We start from the raw sequence: 21,885 nt of genomic DNA, 5'->3' as shown, positions 1-21,885 counted from the left end.
TGGGAAAATGCTAACTTTTTCCCAGGTTATAGTTAACTTTGCTATTTGTGATAATGAGGGAGGGAGAAAGAAACAGGAATTGCAGAACACAGATGTCTAATCTCAGCAGTTTCCAACTCTCTCATATATAAGAAAGACTCTGGTAAGAAGGTGTAGATGAAAAACATCTCTTCCTAACCTTTCTCCAAGCACCCGCTTTGATGGAGCCCAAATGAGGTAAGAGAAAGCAAAAGGAAAATAATCCTTTAAGTGTTCAATATTGTAATATGGTATTATTGCTTGGCTTGGTTTTGCTTTTTCACATATTAGAAATCTACTAACATTATTTTCATTAGGCTATTAATAATTACTTCTTCAAGATGCATTTAAAATGTAGAATTAGGATTTTAAAAAAATTAGGCAGCATGTGAGTTTCTAATCTTTTTTATTAACATCAGGCAGACAAGCCATGCTGGACTCTTTTTATATTAAAGAAGACAATGACTTTGGCAAATCTACCTAGTTTAAAAGACAGAACAAATATAACTACTTACACTGGGATGTTTCCAACTCAGAGTCAAAGTTTCCCCTTGCAAGACTGGAAAAAAGCAGAACACCAATGGGAACTTTTCAGCAAGCCATTTGAATCGGGCTTGAGGGTAGTGACAAGTATGGCTGTTTGGTATCAGGCAGATTTGTGTGAGAAGACGGTAGTGAACACTTCTAGTTCACACCTACTATTTGTTTTAATAAGTAAATGTGGTCAAGAACCTTAGTTCAGTAACAGCCTATGAGATTAGATTAAGTGTGCAGAGGCCTACAAAATATCAGATATGTTTGCAATCTAGGTACTTGTTTCAACACTGGGTGAGATTATAGTAAACAGGTAACGTCTACCAGAGGGGTCATTACAAGAGCAAATCAAGAACAGTATTTGTTACACTTTTTATAGAGTGACAAAACCAATCTAACCAAAACCCCAAACTAAAAGGCGCTTCACAGGAGTAGATTAGGATTTCCAGAGAAATCCTAATCACAAAGAATTGGCCCACAGGACTACAGAGGTGGTTGACAAGTCCAAAATCTGCAGAGCTGATGTTCCTCAACTCTGAGTTTGAAGGCCAAAAGCTGCTGAAGAACCAGGAACTGGCGGCGTGTCAGTTTGAAGGTCATCAGGCAGGAAGAGGTGATGCTTCAGTTGGAAGGCGGAATTCTGTCTTACTTGGGGGAGGGTCAGCCCCACAAGGGTTACACTGAGCTAAATATAGCTTGCGTGAATTTTCATTCTGTGGAGGCTTTCTTTTTCCTCTAACTTTTTGAGTTTGATCCGAGGTCCCGCAGAATGGAACTTGCTCCCTTAGCCTCGGAATTCCTGTGTGTGGCTTCTAGCCCACAGAGGTGCATGAGCAGCAGGCGGCTGGTGTGAGGAAGCAGGTGATTTGCTGGAGTGTGATTTGCCATGCTGCTAGGCTCATTTAAAATTTCACAGTATTTGAATGTGGAATGCACTAATGGCATCTGTTTGCTTTATTTTCTCATTTGTTGTATATGCCTGACTCTCCAAACAGATAACCATGGTGTCTTTAAGTGAGTATGGGAGATCTGGGTTTGCCTTCTGGTTCTGCTACTTAAATTAATGTGCATCCTTTCTGAGATTCGGTTTCATCATCTATAAAATATAAATAATAAGACATTTCCTCCAGAATTATTTTAATGATTAAATGTGACAGAGTATACATATCTTTCTAAATATATTTTCTAAGGAATGACAACTATATGCAGTGTGGGATCCTTGACTGGATCTTGGAATAGAAAAAGGACATCAGTGGGAAAACTGGTAAAAATCCAAATGAGGTCTGTAGTTTAGTTAGTTAAATTGTACCCATGTTGATTTCTTAGTCTTGATAACTGTACTACGATTATACAAGATGTTAACATGGCGGGACCCTGGGGGAAGGGAATATGGGAATTCTCTATGCTATTTTTTTCTATAACTATGAAATTATCTCAAAACAAAGAGTTAAACAGATGAATAAGGTAGTTGTAGTTATACTGTTGTCTTTTATTTATAAATTGCCACATGTTCTTGCAGCTCTTTCCACCACTACACCCTTCACATTGGGACCAGGCATTGCAGCTGATAAATCTGTTCCACATGTACCATCTCATGAAATACTCAGCAATCCTGCAAGGTGGTATTCCCATTTCACAGCTAATGAAACTGAGGCTCAGAGAGGGAAGGGGCTTGCCTGAGGCTGCCCAGATGCTCCTTCCCTTTGTAAGAGAGCGCAGCCCTCAGCAGGTAGCCGTTGCTGTGCATCATTACTCTGCACCCTGTTACCAGGCAACAGGTCCTGCTCACCCACTGGTCAGAGCCTCACTGGGTCCTGCCCACAAGCAGCCAGCTGTCAGTGGGTGACCATTAGTAGTCCTGCTCAGCTACTGGTCAGCACTGCAGGGGGCCCTGCCCACAAGTAACAATCTGTTAATGAGGGTCCATTAGGGAAATGATTAAGCCAACAGTCAGTGGTGTGGTGGTCATCAGGTATAGAGTGAGGTAAGAGGCAAATTCAGGCCTTCTCTGGGAGGCCCCCCAGTTCAGCTAGCCCTGGGCCAGTGGACAGACTGGGGGCTGTGTCCAGCAGGACTCCAGAGCCCTCGCCGGGGCCACTCACTGGTCTTGAGGCTGTGGTGAATCTCTCCCCCAGCCCTGTCTCCGCTACCTTAGAGCAGTGGCCTTCTGCCTGGGTCGCAGTCTGAGGAACCTGGTTCCACCCACCAGGCCCCCCACCCCTTGTCTGGGGGGTGAGGAGCCTGAGGGCCAGCTGGCTTGGATGTCTGGCTCCCTCAGCAATGACGGCTGGGCAGGGTGTGGGAACCTGGCTCTGAGGAAGCTGCCGACTAAGATCTACCTCCTCTTAGCCAGGACCAAGACCCTGAAGGACGAGAGCTATTCCGTGGGACCTTGCCCTTTCTTGTCAGAACAGAGAACAACATGTGTTTGGTAGAGAGTTACAGGAACATCGTTTCCTGATCATGACCTGACCTCGAGAACAAAGGAGCTGACACTAAGAAATCTGCACCAACTACACACTCTTTCCTCACTTTCCTAGAAAATGGCTTTGCTGAAAGCTTTCAGTAATTTTGGGGTTCTTAAGGGATGAGCTACCCATCTCCTTGCAGGAACCTGTAATAAACCTTTATCTGTTCCAAACGTCCGTGTTTTAGAATTGCTTGGCCTCACTGTGCATCGGGCAAATGGACTTGTCATTTGGTCCTATTGTCTCTTGTATAGTCACGTCAGAGGCCAGCTGGTGAAAGAAAAACTCAGTCTCCTTAACAAAACACACACAAGTTAGTGATGCTTTATTACACAAGGGATTTGGCAAAGGACACATTCATTTTGTAAAAGAATCCCCACCTAAGATTCCTAGTGATCCATCTGGTGATACAGTCAACTTAATAAACAATAGCTGGTATTTACCAAGTGCTTGCAATGGGCCAGAGCCATACAAATCCCACCAGGAAAACAGGACTTTGCATTAGGATCCGGATTTAGAAAAGGCCCAGCTTCAAAGATTCTGTCTTGCACAGACTTAGGACTCCCACTTCCAGAAGTTCAAAAACTTCCTTTCTTATCTAAGGGAGAGAAAAGAAGAAAAAAAAAGTTTAAGATCAAGAGAGGATGGATTTGGTGAATAAATTCAACTATCTGGATTCCCTGGTATTTATGCAGCTGTTATGGCCAGAACCAGGAAGAGTAAAACCTGCATTTTATTCAGGTTTGAAATATTTACATAAGTAAAGGAAGAGGAACTATATAAGACATCAGTTTCATGTAGATGTCCTTTTGTTTGTAGCCCTTCAAAATAAAATCTCATAGAAAAAATCTTATACAATGGTGTTTCAAGATATCCAAAGTATGTCTAGACTATACACAGTATTTTAATACAGGCTAACTACTAATAATGACATCATCACAATAAAAATAAGTCTGGGTTAAAAGGGTTTTTGTGAATACTATTTCTTCCTTATATTATAATTAGAAAACTAGTGGTGGCTTACTCAATTTAACATTATAAGCAAAATCATCAAATGTGACCTCATGTGCCTGACATCAAGTTGGTTAAACTGGTTTTAAGAAACCAGTCAGTTCAGGGGACTCTGTGTGTGTGTATACATATGTGTGTGTAGGAAACTCAGACAGCGGTTTTTAGCCTAACTCACTAATTAAAATCAGGTTTGGTTATTCTGAGGATATAGTTTTATACAGCAAATTAATTCAGCATATTTGGATTGCAAGCTTCTTTGATAGTCACTGTCATGATTTACTCCTGGTTGGTGACTGGCAGCCATGTTTATTACTGCACAACCCTGTTCTTTCCAGCAGCTACTTCTAAGCATCAGGCTAGCCTGAAAGATTAGCCCCATGATAACATGGTGGGTGTCAAGTCAATTGGCACATTATGATGATAATGGATGACGTTCATAAATATATAATCAGCTAATGCTGGTCCCACAAAGGTATTCAATCAGTTTTAATTCACTGAGACATCAAAAAAATTTCCCCACTCCTCAAAATGTAAATCGCTCATTAAGTAAGCAGGTTTTTGGGTATGTGGAGATGCAAGCAATGAGGCAACTTTGTGCCCCTCACCTCCAAATGCACTTCTAAGGATAAAAAGGCAAAGATGATCATGTCTCTAAAACAAGGCACAGGGAAATACACCAAGTCCTCCAGACCTTCCTGTTTCCCAACGGTACAGTATAGATGTGGACCCCAGAGGGGCAGAGGCCACTGGGCATTTAATGAAGAAACAAAGCTGATTCCTATAAAACACATGGAAAGGATACAGTTATGTGTAAGGGGTGAGATGGCCTCTGTAATTGTAGTTACTTCAGAGTTAAAAGAAATCATTTCAAAGGCCAGAATGTGCTGGCTCCCCATGTCAAAGACTTTATTGCTGTGTTTGAACTCAAGTTCAAATTGAAAAAAAAAAAAGATTAAAGGGAAGTGCTGGATTGCTGGTTACACGGTACCTCGGGAATGTCCATCATCCTTCTCAACTTCTGATCTCTCCAGTTCCAGTCAAAAATCAGAAACTTTAAGGGGTTCAAATGAAGGCCACCTGAAAGAGACGAAGAGTTGCTATATTAAAGAACTCATGACATAAGCTTATTAAAAGGATTTTTTATTCCTTTGGTTGCTTTTTTTTTTCTGGCCTCATTTGTTCTTTTCTCCCCACCCCATTCCCCCAACACTGGCAACTAATCTCTGCACATTAAGTGCTGTCCCTGTCTGATGGAAAACAAATGCAGCGCTCCGAGACTTGCTCTCCTTATAATCTTATCACTGATTCTTGGGGAAGCTGCTCTTGCTAAGCTTGTGAAATGCTCAAGGGCTGGCAAAGAATCAATCCCAGGCCTCCATTTTACCAAGACCCAGATGGTGAAGTCTCATTCTGACAGGAATTTGGTAAGATGTATCCTACAGTTCATGAGTTTGAGTAAACTTTGGGAGCTGGTGATGGACAGGGAGGCCTGGCGTGCTGCAGTCCATGGGTCGCAAAGAGTCGGACATGACTGAGCAACTGAACTGAACTGATCCTACAGGTCAGGGCAGGGACCCTTCAGGAGTTGAATCCAGTACAGTCTGCCTGTCTCTGAAAAGGTGAATCAGCAGAAGTTTGAAGACAGGGTTGAGAGGTCAATTTCAGGCAGAGAAGAGAGTTAAGATGAAAGAGCTCCAAAGTCTGTTGTCCTTTGAGAAGACTGGTAGACGACTCATTCCTGCTGCCTTCCTGTCTATCTGGAGACAATATTGAAATGTGGGGTGGGAGGGACCTCAGGGATTGTCTTTTCTTCAGAGGTCCCAGAATTGGGCAGTTAGCTTTTCCCCACTCCCCATTGCCCCCAAGCTGTCACATCTGGAAACATAAATAACAAAGCCTTCTTTTATCCCGCAGCCCTTTCCCTCAATACTGGTTTATTTCAGTAATTTTCTCTCTCCCTAAAGACTTTTTCATGCTTCTTATAACTACAATGCCTCTTATTTAAGACTCTCTCTGTAAATTAAAAGTGATATAAATGAAGAAAGACAATGGCTTGATAGTGTTCCTTTAAAAATAATTGACCTGATGGTGGGATAGCAAACAGGTACAGCCTCTCTGGAAGGCAACTGGACATGATATAACATGAGCTTTAAAATGCTTGGAGTTTGATAAAATAATTCTTCTTCCATTGAATAAAACACCAGAAACTTAAGCAGTTACTTAAAAAGATGATAACTGTGTACCTACTTACACAAGCAAAAAAATTAAAAACAACCCAATATTCTGCCTTAATAGAACTGTTAAACACCCATATAACTTGGAATCAATATCCAAAATATATAAAGAACTCGTAACAGCTCCATGGCGAAAAAAAAAAAAAAGCTGATTTAAAAATGGGTGTAGGAACTGAATAGATATTTTTTCCAAAGTAGATATCCAAATGGCCAACAGCTATATAAAAGGAGCTCAACATCACTAACCAACAGGGAAATGGCAAATCAAATCCACAATGACCTGTCACTTTTTACCTGTGAGAATGACTGTTACCAAAAGACAAGAGATAACAAGTACAGGCAAGGATGTGGAGAAAAAGAAACCCATGTGCACTTCTGGGGGGATTGTAAATTTGTGCAGCCATTATGGAAAACACTATAGAGGATTCTCTAAAAATTAAAAGTAGAACTCACACTACAGCCCAGTAAATCCACTTCTGGGTATATATCCAAAGGAAATGAATTCACTATCTTGAAAAGGTATATGCACCCCAATGTTCATTGCAAAATTACTTTGAATAACTAAGACACAGAAACAACCTAAGTGCCCACTGACAAATGAATGGATAAAGAATGTCAGTGTTCTCTGTCACACACACACACACACGAACATTAAAATCCTGCCATTTCTGACAACATGGGTGGTCCCAGATGGCATTATACTGAGTGCCACAAGTCAGACGGAGAAAGACAAACACTGTATTATTTCACTTCTATGTTGAGCCTGAAAACAAACAAACAAACAAACCAAAAAATGAACTCATAGCTACAGAGAATAGATTGATGGTGGTTGCCAGAGGTGAGAGGCAGGAATAATAGATGAAGGTGGTCAAAGGGTAAAAACTTCCAGCTGTAAGGTAAATAAGTGCTGGGGATGTAAAATATAGCATGGTGATTACAGTTAACAACACTGTACTCTGTATATGTAAAAGTTGCTAAAGAGAGTAGATCTTAAAAGTTCTCATGACAAGAAAAACAATTGGAACTATGTGAAGTGACTGATGTTAATCAAACCTACTATAGTAATTATTTCACAGGTATCATATGTACCCATGATAAGAAAAAAAAATGGAACTATGTGAAGCAACAGATATTAATCTAATTTATTGTAGTAATCATTTCATAGTTATCATATGCACCAGTCATGCACACCTCGGTTAATACAATGATATATGTCAATTATATCTCTGCTAAACTGGAAAAAAGCCCAACAGGATATTATGCAGCCACTAAAAATGAAAAAATAAAACTATTTCATGCCATGGAAAGTTCTCATGAGATATTGACATATTGGGTGCTGTGCTTAGTCGTGTCCCACTCTTTGTGACCCCATGAACTGTAGCCTGCCAGGCTCCTCTGTCCATGCGGATTCTCCAGGCAAGAATACTGGAGTGGGTTGCCATGCTCCCCTCCAGGAGATAGTCCCAACCCAGGGATTGAACCTAGGTCTCACATTGCAGGCGGATTCTTTATTGTCTGAGCCACCAGGGAAGCATATTAAGTAGAGAAGACAGTTATAAAGTTATGATATGCAGCATGATTTCCACTTATAAAAATATATTGATAAATGCATAGAAAAAAGACTGAAAAGAAATATAGTTAATATTAGCTGATAAGTGATATCTCTAAAGTAACATTTTCTTTTCTGTATCTTTCTGCATTTTACAAAGGCTCTTATAATTAGAAAATCCCCTTATTAAATAAAACAATACAATTCTGTCTGTAAATGTTATGGGATAGCTTTTGATGTTTAGAAACTCTCCTTAATATAGCACATATATAAACATCTCAAGTCATAAACAGCTACATAAAATGTGTTATGTGCCATTTGACTTACTTTGTTAAATTTTCAGTTTTTAGAGTGATGGAATTGTTTCTCTTTAAACGTTTTGTATACAGCCTAACATCTGTAGTCAATGAATATTAAACCATTCATTCAGTCAGAATCAGCAGTAATTTATTTTCCTTTTATAAAAAAATCAACAGCTCCTTAAATGATTTTTCCACTTCTTAGATGAAGTAAGGTTTCACAGTGAGTTTTCACAACTCTGTAGAACTCTAATTTCAACAATCTGAACAGCTTTGTTTTCTCTGTCTCCCTCTCTCTCTTTTAAATATTAAATATGGAGAAAAGTGGCCCTGTTGCCTGGGGTGGGGGTGGGGCGGTGGTGGTGACACACAGAAAACATGTGGAATACAGTAACGGAGCGGTGAGCCTTTGGCTAAGTGGTGGAGAACGACCGCACATCCCTGGGCCCTCTATTTGCCATGAAGTGATGGGACTGGATGCCATGATCTTAGTTTTCTGAATGTTGAGTTTTAAGCCAGCCTTTTCACTCTCCTCTTTCACTTTCATCAAGAGACTCTTTAGCTCTTCTTTGCTTTCTGCCATAAAGGTAGTGTCATCTGCATATCTGAGGTTATTGACATTTCTCCAGCTTGTGCTTCATCCAGCCTGGCATTTTGTATGATGTACTCTGCATATAAGTTAAAACAGAGTGACAACATATAGCCTTGACATACTTCTTTCCCAGTTTGGAACCAGTCTGTTTTCCCAAGTCTGGTTCTAACTGTTGCTTCTTGACTTGCATACAGATTTCTCAGGAGGCAAGGAAGGTAGTCCGATATTCCCATCTCTAAAAATTTCCACAGTTTGTTGTGATCCACACAGTCAAAGGCTTTAGCATAGTCAATGAAGCAGAAGTAGATGTTTTTCTGGAACTCTCTTGCTTTGTCCATGATCCAACAGATGTTGGCAATTTGATTTCTGGTTCTTTTGCCTTTTCTAAATCCAGCTTGAACATCTGGAAGTTCTTGGTTGAAGTACTGTTGAAGCATGGCTTGGAGAATTTTGAGCATTATTTTGCTAGCATGTGAAATGAGTGCAATTGTGCAGTAGTTTGAACATTCTTTGGCACTGCCTTTCTTTGGGATTGGAATGAAACCTGACCTTTTCCAGTCCTGTAACCACTGCTGAGTTTTCCATATTTGCTGGCATATTGACTACAGCACTTTAACAGCATCATCTTTTAGGATGGCCTTCCGTGGTGGCTCAGCTCCTGCAACGCAGGAGCTCTGGGTTCAGTCCCTGGGTTGGGAAGATCCCCTGGAGAAGGGCATGGTTACTCACTCCAGTATTCTGGCCTGGAGAATTTCAAAGATGCAAAGAGTCAGACACAACTGAGCAACCTTCACTTCTTTTAGGATTTGAACTAGCTCAGCTGGAATTCCATCACCTCCACTAGCTTTGTTCATAGTGATGCTTCCTAAAGCCCACTTGACTTCACATTCCAGGATGTCTGGCTCTAGGTGAGTGATCAGACCTCGTGGTTATCTGGGTCATGAAGATCTTTTTTGTATATTTCTACTGCATATTCTTGTCACCTCTTCTTAATATCTTCTGCTTCTGTTAGGTCCATACCATTTCTGTCCTTTATTGTCCCCATCTTTGCATGAAATGTTCCCTTGGTATCTCTAATTTTCTTGAAGAGACCTCCAGTCTTTCCTATTCTATTGTTTTCCGTTATTTCTTTGCATTGTTCACTTAGGAAGGCTTTCTTATCTCTCCTTGCTATTCTTTGGAACTCTGCATTAAGATGGGTTTATCTTTCCTTTTCTCCTTTGCCTTTTGCATCTCTTCATTTCTCAGCTATTTGCAAGGCCTCTTCAGGCAGTCATTTTGCCTTTTTGTATTTCTTTTCCTTGGGGGTGGTTTTGATCACCACTTTCTATATAATGTCGTGAACCTCTGTCCACAGTTCTTCAGGCACTCTGTTTATCAGATCTAATGCCTTGAATCTATTTGTCTCATCATAAGAGATTTGATTTAGGTTATCCCTTTATGGCCTAGTGGTTTTCCCTACTTTCTTCAACTTAAGTCTGAATTTTGCAATAAGGTGGGTGCATTTCTCATCTCTGTCATTCAGATAAAGAAACAGGTTCAGAAATGTTAAGAAACTTGCCAAGCCCCAGAGATGGTAGCTGCCAGATCTGGGATGTGCACCCAGAGGCTTCAGTCTACAGCAGAGGCTCTTCTCCTTGACACGATATTGCTTATGTGTTTCCTCCTCTATATAGACTGTGTATCTACATGCCTACTTGTGATTCAGCTGTTCTATCATTCCTGAATGCTTTTCTCACATCTCCATACTTCAAAGATCCTATTTTAATCCTATCCATACTTCAAATATCAGTTAAAGACTCCTTTCTCTATAAAGCCTTCCTTGCAGATTCAGCCACCGAAACAACCTCTCCTTCATCTCAACTCATAGAGACCCAAGTGCTGGTTTGGCCCTCGGCACTTACTGCTGTCACATTCTCATTCTATGTACACTTATCTCTTCAACTAGATCAGGAGCTCCTTGAAGGGGAAAGCCTCTGGAATCAGGAAGGCCTAGAATGAGAGGGTCTTGGGAGGGGCTACGTAACCCTTCCAAGCTGCAGTTTTCTCTCTTAAGAAATAAGAATGCTAGCCTGCAATGATGCTGTGTGTACTAAACGAGATATGTAAGGGTGTTTAGCATAGCACTCAGTACAAGTAGGAACTCAAAAAATATTTCTTTCCCTCTCCTTGTCTGGGTCTACCAAGTTTGCTACTTGTAATTGCACAGACTTCTGCATATAGTGGGTTCATTAATGCATGGTTTTCATCTGGAGAGAAACAATAGTATTTTTAGCTCTCTTTTGCTTCCAGGTAAAAGACCATCTCTATACTGAGACACTATGTTGATGAACACATTACTTTTAGACACACAGAAATCCAGGAACAGCTCCAGACAGTTATAAAATAAAGTTTTGAACATGTCATTTGGAAATGAGCATTTAAAAGAAATACTTTAATCTGTCTGGCAGGTAGAAAAATGTACTAAGATCATCAGTAGGCCAGAAGGTTTTTAGGCTACTGGCTTTGAGAAAGTCATCAAACTATAAAAGCCCACCAGTGGATGCTACCTGGAATACTTTCTGGGTAAAGCACTAAAAGGAAATGAACTCGCGAGAAGTGTTCTAGAATACCTGAATTCCATCCATAGAAACTGCATTTTTTTTTAACATGTTTTCTCTATCAGCCCTCAACTGGAATGGGAGCCTTGGGGAGCCTCTCAATTAAGTGAGGGAAACACTCAACACATTAGCTTACAAAGTCCAGAGGCTGCAAACTGGTGTAATAAACTGTGAATCCACCAACCTCCTTAAAGCAATTGGAATGTGAATGTGTTTAGATGGGCACACTTACTGTAGTTTGCAACAGTCCTTATCATTCCCCACTGCACTACACCTGCTGGCTGGTTTTTCAAGACTAAAGGCTGAGCTTCCAACCCTGAATTAACTAAAAACACAGAGGTCTGGTCTCACTGCATCACACACGTGATTTCCCAGACTCACACAGGGTAAGGCAAACACTCAGCTCTGGGTAGGAGTATTACTACCTCTTTTCATACCTTGTTTAATGAGTTCTTTAATCCTCCCTGGAGTTCCTACACCCAGGTGTACTACACGCTTCTCCAGCAATTTTACCTGCTCCTGGACCTATTTCAAAATGGAAGAGAAGGGAAAAAAGAAGAGTCATTAGAAAGTTCAATCACAGCCCAATTTTAGAGCATTTAATCTAAAAGCTAAACAGCAGAAGTGAAACAGCAAAAGGAGCTACTCCTGTTTAGGGTCAACTTCCAGGGCAAAGAAGGTTAACATTAAGACAGAAGAGAACATCTCCCTAGAAAACTGGTTAAGCCTCAGCTTCTGTACAAGAATATCAGAGCACAGAGGAATGGTGACTGTTGTGGGGACAAAGGCAGGGAATGCAAAGAAAATCAGATTGGGTGTTAAATATGTAAGGAAGGCACCAAAGAACACGCTTGCTAAGGAGATAAGGTAAAGCGGTTGAAGTGAAAAAACTGAGGTCTGGAAGTGGCCCTGAGGCATCACTTCCACTCCTCACCAGGAACCACAGGCCCTCACTTACCTTTATGTGTTTTGCGAATAATTTTATAACTTTGCTGTCTCCTTTGAATGCAGTCATTGACCTAATGAAAAGAAATAGATTTACTCATAAGAAAACTTACTCATTCAGGGCCATGCCAACTACTTATGTATTACCCTTTGATTTATTTAAAAGAATATGCACATTTATGTAGGTGTATATGTACATATATATGTGGATATACACACATAAACAGAAATCCTGATTTTCAGCCCACCTCTGGAACAAAAGTGGGGTGGCCTTTATTCAGGCATGCATCTGGATTGGCTTTTAACTTTCAGAAACAAGGTTAACTTTACTTAGGTTTCCCTGATTACTGAAACATGTAGACTTGCCTTTTGCCTGTATTAAAATGAAAACCACAGTCTCAACATGGCATCACTCTTGCTAAAAGCTCATGATACTGAACCCAGATTTAATATTTGATCTAACTACAGTTTCCACTTCTCTCAGAAATGTAATCTTAATCAACCAGTCTGAAATTTCTGGTCAAGCCCCAGTAAGATAACCTATTCTGTGGGGCTCTCCAACCCCCAAAGGAAGCTAAAACCTTGCTGCTTCCCCCCCCACCCCAAAAGATGTTTTGGCCTAATAATAGGTTGTTCTGCTCTCCCCTTGCTCCACCCTTTTTCCAAAAAACCTTCCACTGTGCACAACCCCTCAGGGTGCCCTTCTAGTAGCTAGATGGGATGGTGCCTGATCCACGAATTGTTGAAAAAGTCGATCTGACCTTTAATTTACTTGGTTGGATTTTGTTTTTTAACACCTTTAATACAAAAGTTCTATATTTTAGATCCCTGGCAGACAATTTATCTTCAAACTCTGCAGTATAGTTCTCACCCAAAATTTGGTTGAGAGAATCTTAGCAGTGATGTCAGCCTGTGCTCCTCGGAGCCCAAGGCCATGTACAGAGGTCTGTGTGTGGCTGCCCAGAGGGCTCAGGGTAAGCGGGCTCGTGCCCTGCATTCAGAGGAGCCTCCTACTTTTATTGACTTTGAAGAGTGAGCTTATCTGTAAAATTTTACATGTGGAAATGCTTTGGGTATAAATGTGTAAAACTGGGTATAAAAGAAAAATCTTCTAGTTGATGTTTGGGATGAGAACATGGGAATGCTGCTTGGAATACTACTCTCCTTTATATATCACTATTATACTTGAGAAATATTACTGACCAGCGGGAATATATGAAGTTACAAAGTGGTGACTCATTCTACACAAATTCTGTTGCACTTGAGTCTGTACTTATATATGAGCTTTCTCCGTGGTGAGGTTAACTAAGAAGACAATTTAGGGGCCATATTTAATATAGCGTATGGTTCTCAAGAGAACAGGTAATCTTACAAAATTTAGAATTATTCAATAGTCACCTTTATGAATAGGGTTCATTGTGTCTGCTCAGAAATCACCTTCTGCAAATCACCTAACCTTGAAATTGATCATAATATTACTGAAGACACAGAAAAACACCGAGAATTGGCAAATGAAGTACACCACCACGGTGCTTCTATGCCCCTCAGAAAGGCATTTATGTACTCAAATCAATGTGACAGCTTGTTTTTAAGAAGCCATCTTCAGGCCAACCCCTTTGCCACTAGTGTTTGAATCTGAAATAAGTTCTGCAGCAGTAGTTTTTTAAACACTGAAAAGTCAATGTGAACTCCTATGATTTCAGAGCCAGCAAGTACAGCTGTCCAAAACCAGTTGGAGTCTTAAAGATCAATTATGTTTAGAGCAGAAAAAAGGAACACTTCTGTTTTACTGAGAGGGAATTTTACAATTTAATGTGAGTGCCGAGCAGGAAAGAAGGATTTGAAGGACTATTAACAATCATTAAAAACTACTCATGGTCAGATTACTTCATTTAGAAAAATAGAGGCTAAATAACTACCAAGAATCTACTTTGCACTTTAGTGTATTTGATCAAGTTCCTTTTTCTTCAGGACTTGGATTCTTCTTTGTTTTGTCTCTGGTCAAAGCTAAGCAAGAGCCTGGCTCCGGGAGAGGGCTGAGTCCCAGTAAATCCATTTTACTCTGATGGCTCTTCTTTGAATACTGAATGTCACTACAGATTCAGTGGAAGCCTTTTTGTTTATTCTACAAAAACTACAGTAAATGAAAAGGTATGTGAAAGCACTTAGTAAAGTACCTACAAATTATCTATAAAATGGAATTTTTATGTGTAAATTTTTGGTCCATTTGGCATTTTTCTTGGTATAAGAAGTAAGATGTGGATCCAAGTTAATTTTTTCAGATGGCTACCTGGTTGTTCCAATACCAATTATTAAAGTCTATCTTTCCCTACTAATTTGTCACTTTTGCCATATTCTGTACATATACATATGGGTCTACTTATGAACTTATAATTCTGCTCCACTGTTTTGACCTGTCATGCACATGCCCGTTCCATACTGTTTTGATTGTTGAGACTTTGCAATATGGCTCTTAATAAAACAATCTGATGGATACTATAGGGCTTCATTAGCATTCTCTTTTGGAATTTCCACAGCTATTATTTCTTCTGTATTATATGAATTTAGAACTATTTTATCTAGTGTAAAAAACAACTTTATAGAAGTTTCATTGGAAATCTATGAAATTTGTAGATTATTCTAGGTAAACAGATATATTTACATCAAATTTTCCAATTTAACAACATGGTTCACTTTTCTGTTTAAGATGTTCTGCATCGCTTGTGTAATATTTTCTTCATCTAAATTTTGAGAGGTTTATGTATTGGTGTTCTATTTTTTCTTGTTATATGGTTTTAAATTAGATCTTTTCTTTCATTTATTTCTCCAAATTGGTTATTGCCTGTATAATCTCCCAGCTTTCACCCTTGCCCTCTACAAAGTGTGTTCTCCACACAGGAGCCGAAGTGAACCTTTAGAATAATAATTCAGATCATGTGACTCCTCTGCTCAAATCCTCCAACGGTACTCCATCTCAGGGCCTTTTGTATCTGCTATGTCCTCTGCCTGGAACACTCTTCTCCCAGACATCTGCTTGGGGTTCTCATTCACTGTGCAAAACTCTCTGTCCAAATGTCAGTCTCCTAAGAGAGGCTTTCTGCAATTATCCTTTTAAAAGCAGCCCCCATTCTCTTCTATTCCTTTGCCATGATTTGTTTTTTTCTTACATAACTTATCACTACTTGACATTATAATGTGTATTTTATTTGTTTATCATCTGTCTCCCTCATTGGAGAGTAAGTTCCATGAGAGAGGAGACTCTGTATTTCGTTCATTGCTACATTGCCAGCAAATAGAACATATCAGCTTGGCATATATCGGTTACTCAGAAAACAGTCACGAAATAGAACAGGTGAAGCTTCCAACCTAATGAGCTCCAGAGCTCGGATGGCAGAGCCACAGATAATCAGCATCAGGACTGATTTCTTCTCACTGTGGTTTTTCCGAAGCTTCACCCATTTGGGGCAGACTGAAAAAAGAGCATAAGGAAAACATCACCCTACGTATAGCAAACTAAGGCTCCAGAGTTGAACACTGTCCAGTTACTTCACTATTATTTCATATAGTGAGCATTGTTCAGATACTATTCTCTGGTTATGCTAGACATTAAAATGGGACATCATTAATTTATACCACAAAACATAAAATACGCTAAATAACTAAATGCGACCAGCTTTAGAACTAAGTAAAAAAAGTTTGTACAAAAAAAAAAGACAAAGAAAACTTAATAACCAGTGAGACTGATTCTATTATTACCTGCATTTACATTTGCTGTATTTGAGGCTAAGAAAGGTTTATGAACTCAACTTGAGTGTCATCAGAATTGGTTAGAATGTGAAAAAAGGCTAAATTACTGTATCTAAACTAGTTCATTATTGGTCACAATGAATGACTATCTACCATGAGTAATCTAATTATTACCGCCTACATACAATGAAAAAGACAAAGTCAGACCGAGCAACAGCCAAGGTCTGAGTTCTGAACATGGGAACAGAATTTCAGAGTTGGGGTCAAGATCATAGTCCCACTTCCTAGTCTTTCAGGTAACAAAATAGAGTCCTGGAGGAGTCCTCAGTAACTTGTGCCAAGTCAAACATCAAATTGATGGGGTACTTGGGGCGAGAACACCAATATAATTCTCTGGATTCCAAGAGCAACACATCTAATGTGCTGTACAACAAAAACAAGACCAAAACTCAAATCCCCAAAACCAGAGAAAAACAAGAAAAAACTAAAGTAAATAAAAATTAATATCAAGATGGACCTAAAAAACATTCATTTAAAATCCACTTAGGATGGGAACTTCATTTTAAATTTGAGGTTTTAAAAGTTTTTATTTTAAAGAGACAAACCTCATGTTTTAATGGAAATAACAATTTGATGAATAGTTTTTTAAAAAAGGAGTTTACTTACCTTCTTTTAGATATGATGAAAGACTGTGAGTTAAATCATTGGCCTTGAGGAAGCAGGAGTCTAGAAATATGAGAAGCATACTTTGTAGAGGATTTTGCAAACACACACTCGAAACATTAAATGTGAATGATGTATTCTTGAACAGGTTGTACAACATTAATGAGTTGAGGACTCATTTATTTTAAAGTGTTGTCTAGCATTTTAAACAACAGTAGCACCAACAATAGACTTTTAACTGCCCATCATTTTTTTTTTTTTTTTTTGAGCTGTGAGTTCAGTTTTATTTGGGACAAAACGAGGATTACAGCCTGGGAGACAGCATTTCAGAAAGCTCTGAAAAACTGTTACAAAGAGTTAGGGAGGAAGGTCAGGATACATATAATTTTAGTATAGGGAGAGTGCATGCAATCAAGCACATTTGTTTGCAGAAAATTGCTGCTACTACCAGTCATATGAAGGTTACTGCTAGTCACAAAGAGCATACACTCACCATGAAGGCTTCTCTCGATATGAAAAGATGGAAGAACTGGGCTCAGAAAATCGTCTCCTGAAAATAATCTATCTGAGGACCTGTTCTGCCAGTTCTTCCAGAGCACAGGGTGCTTCATTTCTTTTTTTAAACTAAATTTATTTATATTAATTGGAGGGAGGCTAATTACTTTACAATATTGTATTGGTTTTGCCATACATAAACATGAATACACCATGGGTGTACACATGTTCCCCACCCTGAACCCCCCTCCCACCTCCCTCCCCATACCATCCCTCTGGGTCATCCCAGTGCACCAGCCCCGAGCATCCTGTATCCTGCATTGAACCTGGACTGGTGATTCATTGCACATATGATATTATACATGTTTCAATGCCATTCTCCCAAATCATCCCACCCTCTCCCTCTCCCACAGAGTCCAAAAGACTGTTCTATACATCTGTGTCTCTTTTGCTGTCTTGCATACAGGGTTATCATTACCATCTTTCTGAATTCCATATATATGCATTAGTACCCTGTATTGGTGTTTTTCTTTCTGGCTTATTTTGCTCTCTATAATAGGCTCTAGTTTCATCCACCTCATTAGAACTGATTCAAATGTATTCTTTTTAATGGCTGAGTAATACTCCATAGTGTATATGTACCACAGCTTTCTTATCCATTTGTCTGCTGATGAACATTTAGATTGCTTCCATGTCCTGGGTATTATAAACAGGGCTGTGATGAACACTGGGGTACATGTGTCTCTTTCAATTCTGGTTTCCTCAGTGTCTATGCCCAGCAGTGGGATTGCTGGGTCATAAGGCAGTTCTATTTCCAGTTTTTTGAGGAATCTCCACACTGTTCTCCATAGTGGCTGTACTAGTTTGCATTCCCACCAACAGTGTAAGAGGGTTCCCTTATCTCCACACCCTCTCCAGCATTTATTGCTTGTAGACTTTTGGATAGCAGCCATTCTGACTGGCATGAAATGGTAAATTATTGTGGTTTTGATTTGCATTTCTCTGATAATGAGTGACCTAAACAGACATTTCTCCAAAGAAGACTGCCCATCATTTTTTCAGTTCAGTTCAGTTCAGTCACTCAGTTGTGCCCGACTCTTTGCGACCCCATGAATCGCAGCACGCCAGGCCTCCCTGTCCATCACCATCTCCCGGAGTTCACTCAGACTCATGTACATCGAGTTGGTGATGCCATCCAGCCATCTCATCCTCTGTTGTCCCCTTCTCCTCCTGCCCCCAATCCCTTCCAGCATCAGAGTCTTTTCCAATGAGTCAACTCTTCACATGAGGTGGCCAAAGTACTGGAGCTTCAGCTTCAGCATCATTCCTTCCAAAGAAATCCCAGGGTTGATCTCCTTCAGAATAGACTGGTTGGATCTCCTTGCAGTCCAAGGAACTCTCAAGAGTCTTCTCCAACAACACAGTTCAAAAGCAATTCTTTGGTGCTCAGCCTTCTTCACAGTCCAACTCTCACATCCATACATGACTACTGGATAAACCATAGCCTTGACTAGACAGACCTTAGTCGGCAAAGTAATGTCTCTGCTTTTGAATATACTATCTAGCTTGGTCATAACTTTTCTTCCAAGGAGTAAGTGTCTTTTAATTTCATGGCTGCAGTCACCACCTGCAGTGATTTTGGAGCCTCCAAAAATAAAGTCTGACACTGTTTCCACTGTTTCCCCATCTATTTCCCATGAAGTGATGGGACCAGATGCCATGATCTTCGTTTTCTGAATGTTGAGCTTTAAGCCAACTTTTTGACTCTCCTCTTTCACTTTCATCAAGAGGCTTTTTAGTTCCTCTTCACTTTCTGCCATAAGGGTGGTATCATCTGCATATCTGAGGTTATTGATATTTCTCCCAGCAAGCTTGTGTTTCTTCCAGTCCAGCGTTTCTCATGATGTACTTTGCATATAAGTTAAATAAGCAGGGTGACAATATACAGCCTTGACGTACTCCTTTTCCTATTTGGAACCAGTCTGTTGTTCCATGTCCAGTTCTAACTGTTGCTTCCTGACCTGCATACAGACTTCTCAAGAGGCAGGTCAGGTGGTCTGGTATTTCCATCTCTTTCAGAATTTTCCAGTTTATTGTGATCCACACAGTCAAAGGATTTGGCATAGTCAATAAAGCAGAAATAGATGTTTCTCTGGAACTCTCTTGCTTTGTCCATGAACCAGCGGATGTTGGCAATTTGATCTCTGGCTCCTCTGCCTTTTCTAAAACCAGCTTGAACATCTGGAAGTTCATGGTTCACGTATTGCTGAAGCCTGGCTTGGAGAATTTTGAGCATTACTTTACTAGCATGTGAGATGAGTGCAATTGTGCGGTAGTTTGAGCATTCTTTGGCATTGCCTTTCTTGGAATTGGAATGAAAACTGACCTTTTCCAGTACTGTGGTCACTGCTGAGTTTTCCCAATTTGCTGGCATATTGAGTGCAGCACTTTCACAGCATCATCGTTCAGGATTTGAAACAGCTCAACTGGAATTCCATCACCTCCACTAGGTTTGTTCGTAGTGATGCTTTCTAAGGCCCACTTGACTTCACATTCCAAGATGTCTGGCTCTAGATTAGTGATCACATCATCATGATTAACTGGGTCGTGAAGATCTTTTTTGTATAGTTCTTCCGTGTATTCTTGCCACCTCTTCTTAATATCTTCTGCTTCTGTTAGGTCCGTACCATTTCTGTCCTTTATCGAGCCCATCTTTGCATGAAATGTTCCCTTGGTATCTCTAATTTTCTTGAAGAGGTCTCTAGTCTTTCCCATTCTGTTGTTTTCCTCTATTTCTTTGCATTGATCACTGAAGAAGGCTTTCTTATCTCTTTTTGCTATTCTTTGGAACTCTGCATTCAGATGCTTATATCTTTCCTTTTCTCCTTTGCTTTTCGCCTCTCTTCTTATCACAGCTATTTGTAAGGCCTCCCCAGATAGCCATTTTGCTTTTTTACATTTCTTTTCCATGGGGATGGTCTTGATCCCTGTCTCCTGTACAATGTCACGAACCTCATTCCGTAGTTTCTCAGGCACTCTATCTATCAGATCTAGGCCCTTAAATCTATTTCTCACTTCCACTGTATAATCATAAGGGATTTTATTTAAGTCATACCTGAATGGTCTAGTGGTTTTCCCTGCTTTCTTCAATTTGAGTCATCATTTTTTAGAGTAGTGAAATAGAAGCTTGTTGTACATTCAGTGGACTAATGAAACATTTTTATTTTCAAATCCATGGAAATAGGCAATATACAAAGGTAAAGCTGAAACAACTAACGGATCTTTGTGGAGATGCCCAAACTCACCAGTCACCATAGATGTGCAAATTAATATAAGATGAGATAACATTTTGCATATACATTAGAATGGCAATTGTTAAAAAGATGTACCAAGTATTGCTGAGAAGGTAGGATGATGGAAATTCTTGGGAACTACTGGTGAAGTATAAAGTGGTATTGCTATGCTGGATAGTAATAAAATTAAGGCGTACATCGTGAAGAAAGCTGAACACTGAAGAATTGATGCTTTTGAACTGTGGTGTTGGAGAAGACTCTTGAAAGTCCCTTGGACTGCAAGGAGATCCAACCCTCCATTCTAAAGGAGATCAGTCCTGGGTGTTCATTGGAAGGACTAATGCTAAAGCTGAAACTCCAATATTTTGGCCACCTTATGAGAAGCGTTGACTCATTGGAAAAGACTCTGATGCTAGGAGGGATTGAGGGCAGGAGGAGAAGGGGGTGACGGAGGATGAGATGGCTGGATGGCATCATTGACTCGATGGACATGGGTTTGGGTGAACTCTGGGAGTTGGTGATGGACAGGGAGGCCTGGTGTGGTGCAATTCATGGGGTCGCAAAGAGTTGGACACGACTGAGCTACTGAACTGAACTGAACTGATATCATATCCCTATGAACCCAGGATTACATTCCTGGAATGTAATGGAAAAAAAGAAACATTATGGAAAGAAATTCTCGTGTAGTCTATAAAGACACACTCAAAACCTTCATACAAGTATTATTTGTAATGCTGGAGAACTAGAAGCAACCTAGACATCCATATAGGAGAAAATGCATGAACAATAAGTGGTAGATGAAGTCACTGGAATACTATGTAGCATTTTAGAAGCAATGAACTACATGTAGGTAAAGCTACACAGGTATCCTGAAAAAGCGTTCAGGGAGGAAAGAGAAGGAGGGGTGCAGCACAACTTCATTTAAATAAGCTGTAAAAAGCTTCCGCGTGCAACAATGTGACATACGCATTTTAAAAAATGAACAGTGACTCATTAGCGTCGATGCCTATGGAGAAAGGAAATCGGAGTGTGGGTGGGGAAGAGCAGGAATAACACATCAAAATGCGACATTAACACAACAGAGCACAGCACCACAATGAAAGGCAATGAAACAAACCGCAATAAAACACAGGGGCCTTGATCAACCAATGATGAGCATGGTCTAGCAACCAAGTAGTATTATTAACTCTGTACCTAAGATGTATAAAAAAGCATGTCTATCTTCCAAATTCTTTATGCCAGAAGAAGTCTGTCTATAAACACATCAGAGTTTTAGGGAGTAAACTATTACTGAATTAAATGAGACTTATGTTGTGACCCAGTGCATACAAATTCACAGTATGTGAGTAACTTCAAAGATGTTGCCCTCTATATCCTGTTGTAGAGCCTCTGATGATCTTTAAAATTAGAATCTCCCAAGTCTGGATATGATCAGAC

General features: G+C 39.9%; 1 protein-coding gene across 1 annotated transcript in view; it reads right to left on the bottom strand.

The window, feature by feature from the left end:
• Window positions 1–3,510: 3,510 nt before the first annotated feature.
• The window catches only part of CMSS1 (cms1 ribosomal small subunit homolog), a 397,612-nt gene continuing 379,237 nt past the window's right edge, over window positions 3,511–21,885 (bottom strand). Inside the window, exons 5-10 of the mRNA XM_068982987.1 lie at window positions 16,664–16,723; window positions 15,617–15,719; window positions 12,264–12,324; window positions 11,743–11,830; window positions 5,020–5,108; window positions 3,511–3,618 (exon numbers count right to left, since the gene is read on the bottom strand). Coding sequence (XP_068839088.1) covers window positions 3,535–3,618; window positions 5,020–5,108; window positions 11,743–11,830; window positions 12,264–12,324; window positions 15,617–15,719; window positions 16,664–16,723 — 485 coding nt within the window. The 3' untranslated portion in view covers window positions 3,511–3,534. The remainder of the gene's footprint in view (window positions 3,619–5,019; window positions 5,109–11,742; window positions 11,831–12,263; window positions 12,325–15,616; window positions 15,720–16,663; window positions 16,724–21,885) is intronic.

The sequence above is a fragment of the Capricornis sumatraensis genome, chromosome 1 (genome assembly GCF_032405125.1).
Source record: "Capricornis sumatraensis isolate serow.1 chromosome 1, serow.2, whole genome shotgun sequence".
Lineage (NCBI taxonomy): Eukaryota > Metazoa > Chordata > Mammalia > Artiodactyla > Bovidae > Capricornis > Capricornis sumatraensis.
The sequence above is the reverse complement of the archived record's forward strand: the minus strand, read 5'-3'. Positions and strand labels throughout refer to the sequence as shown.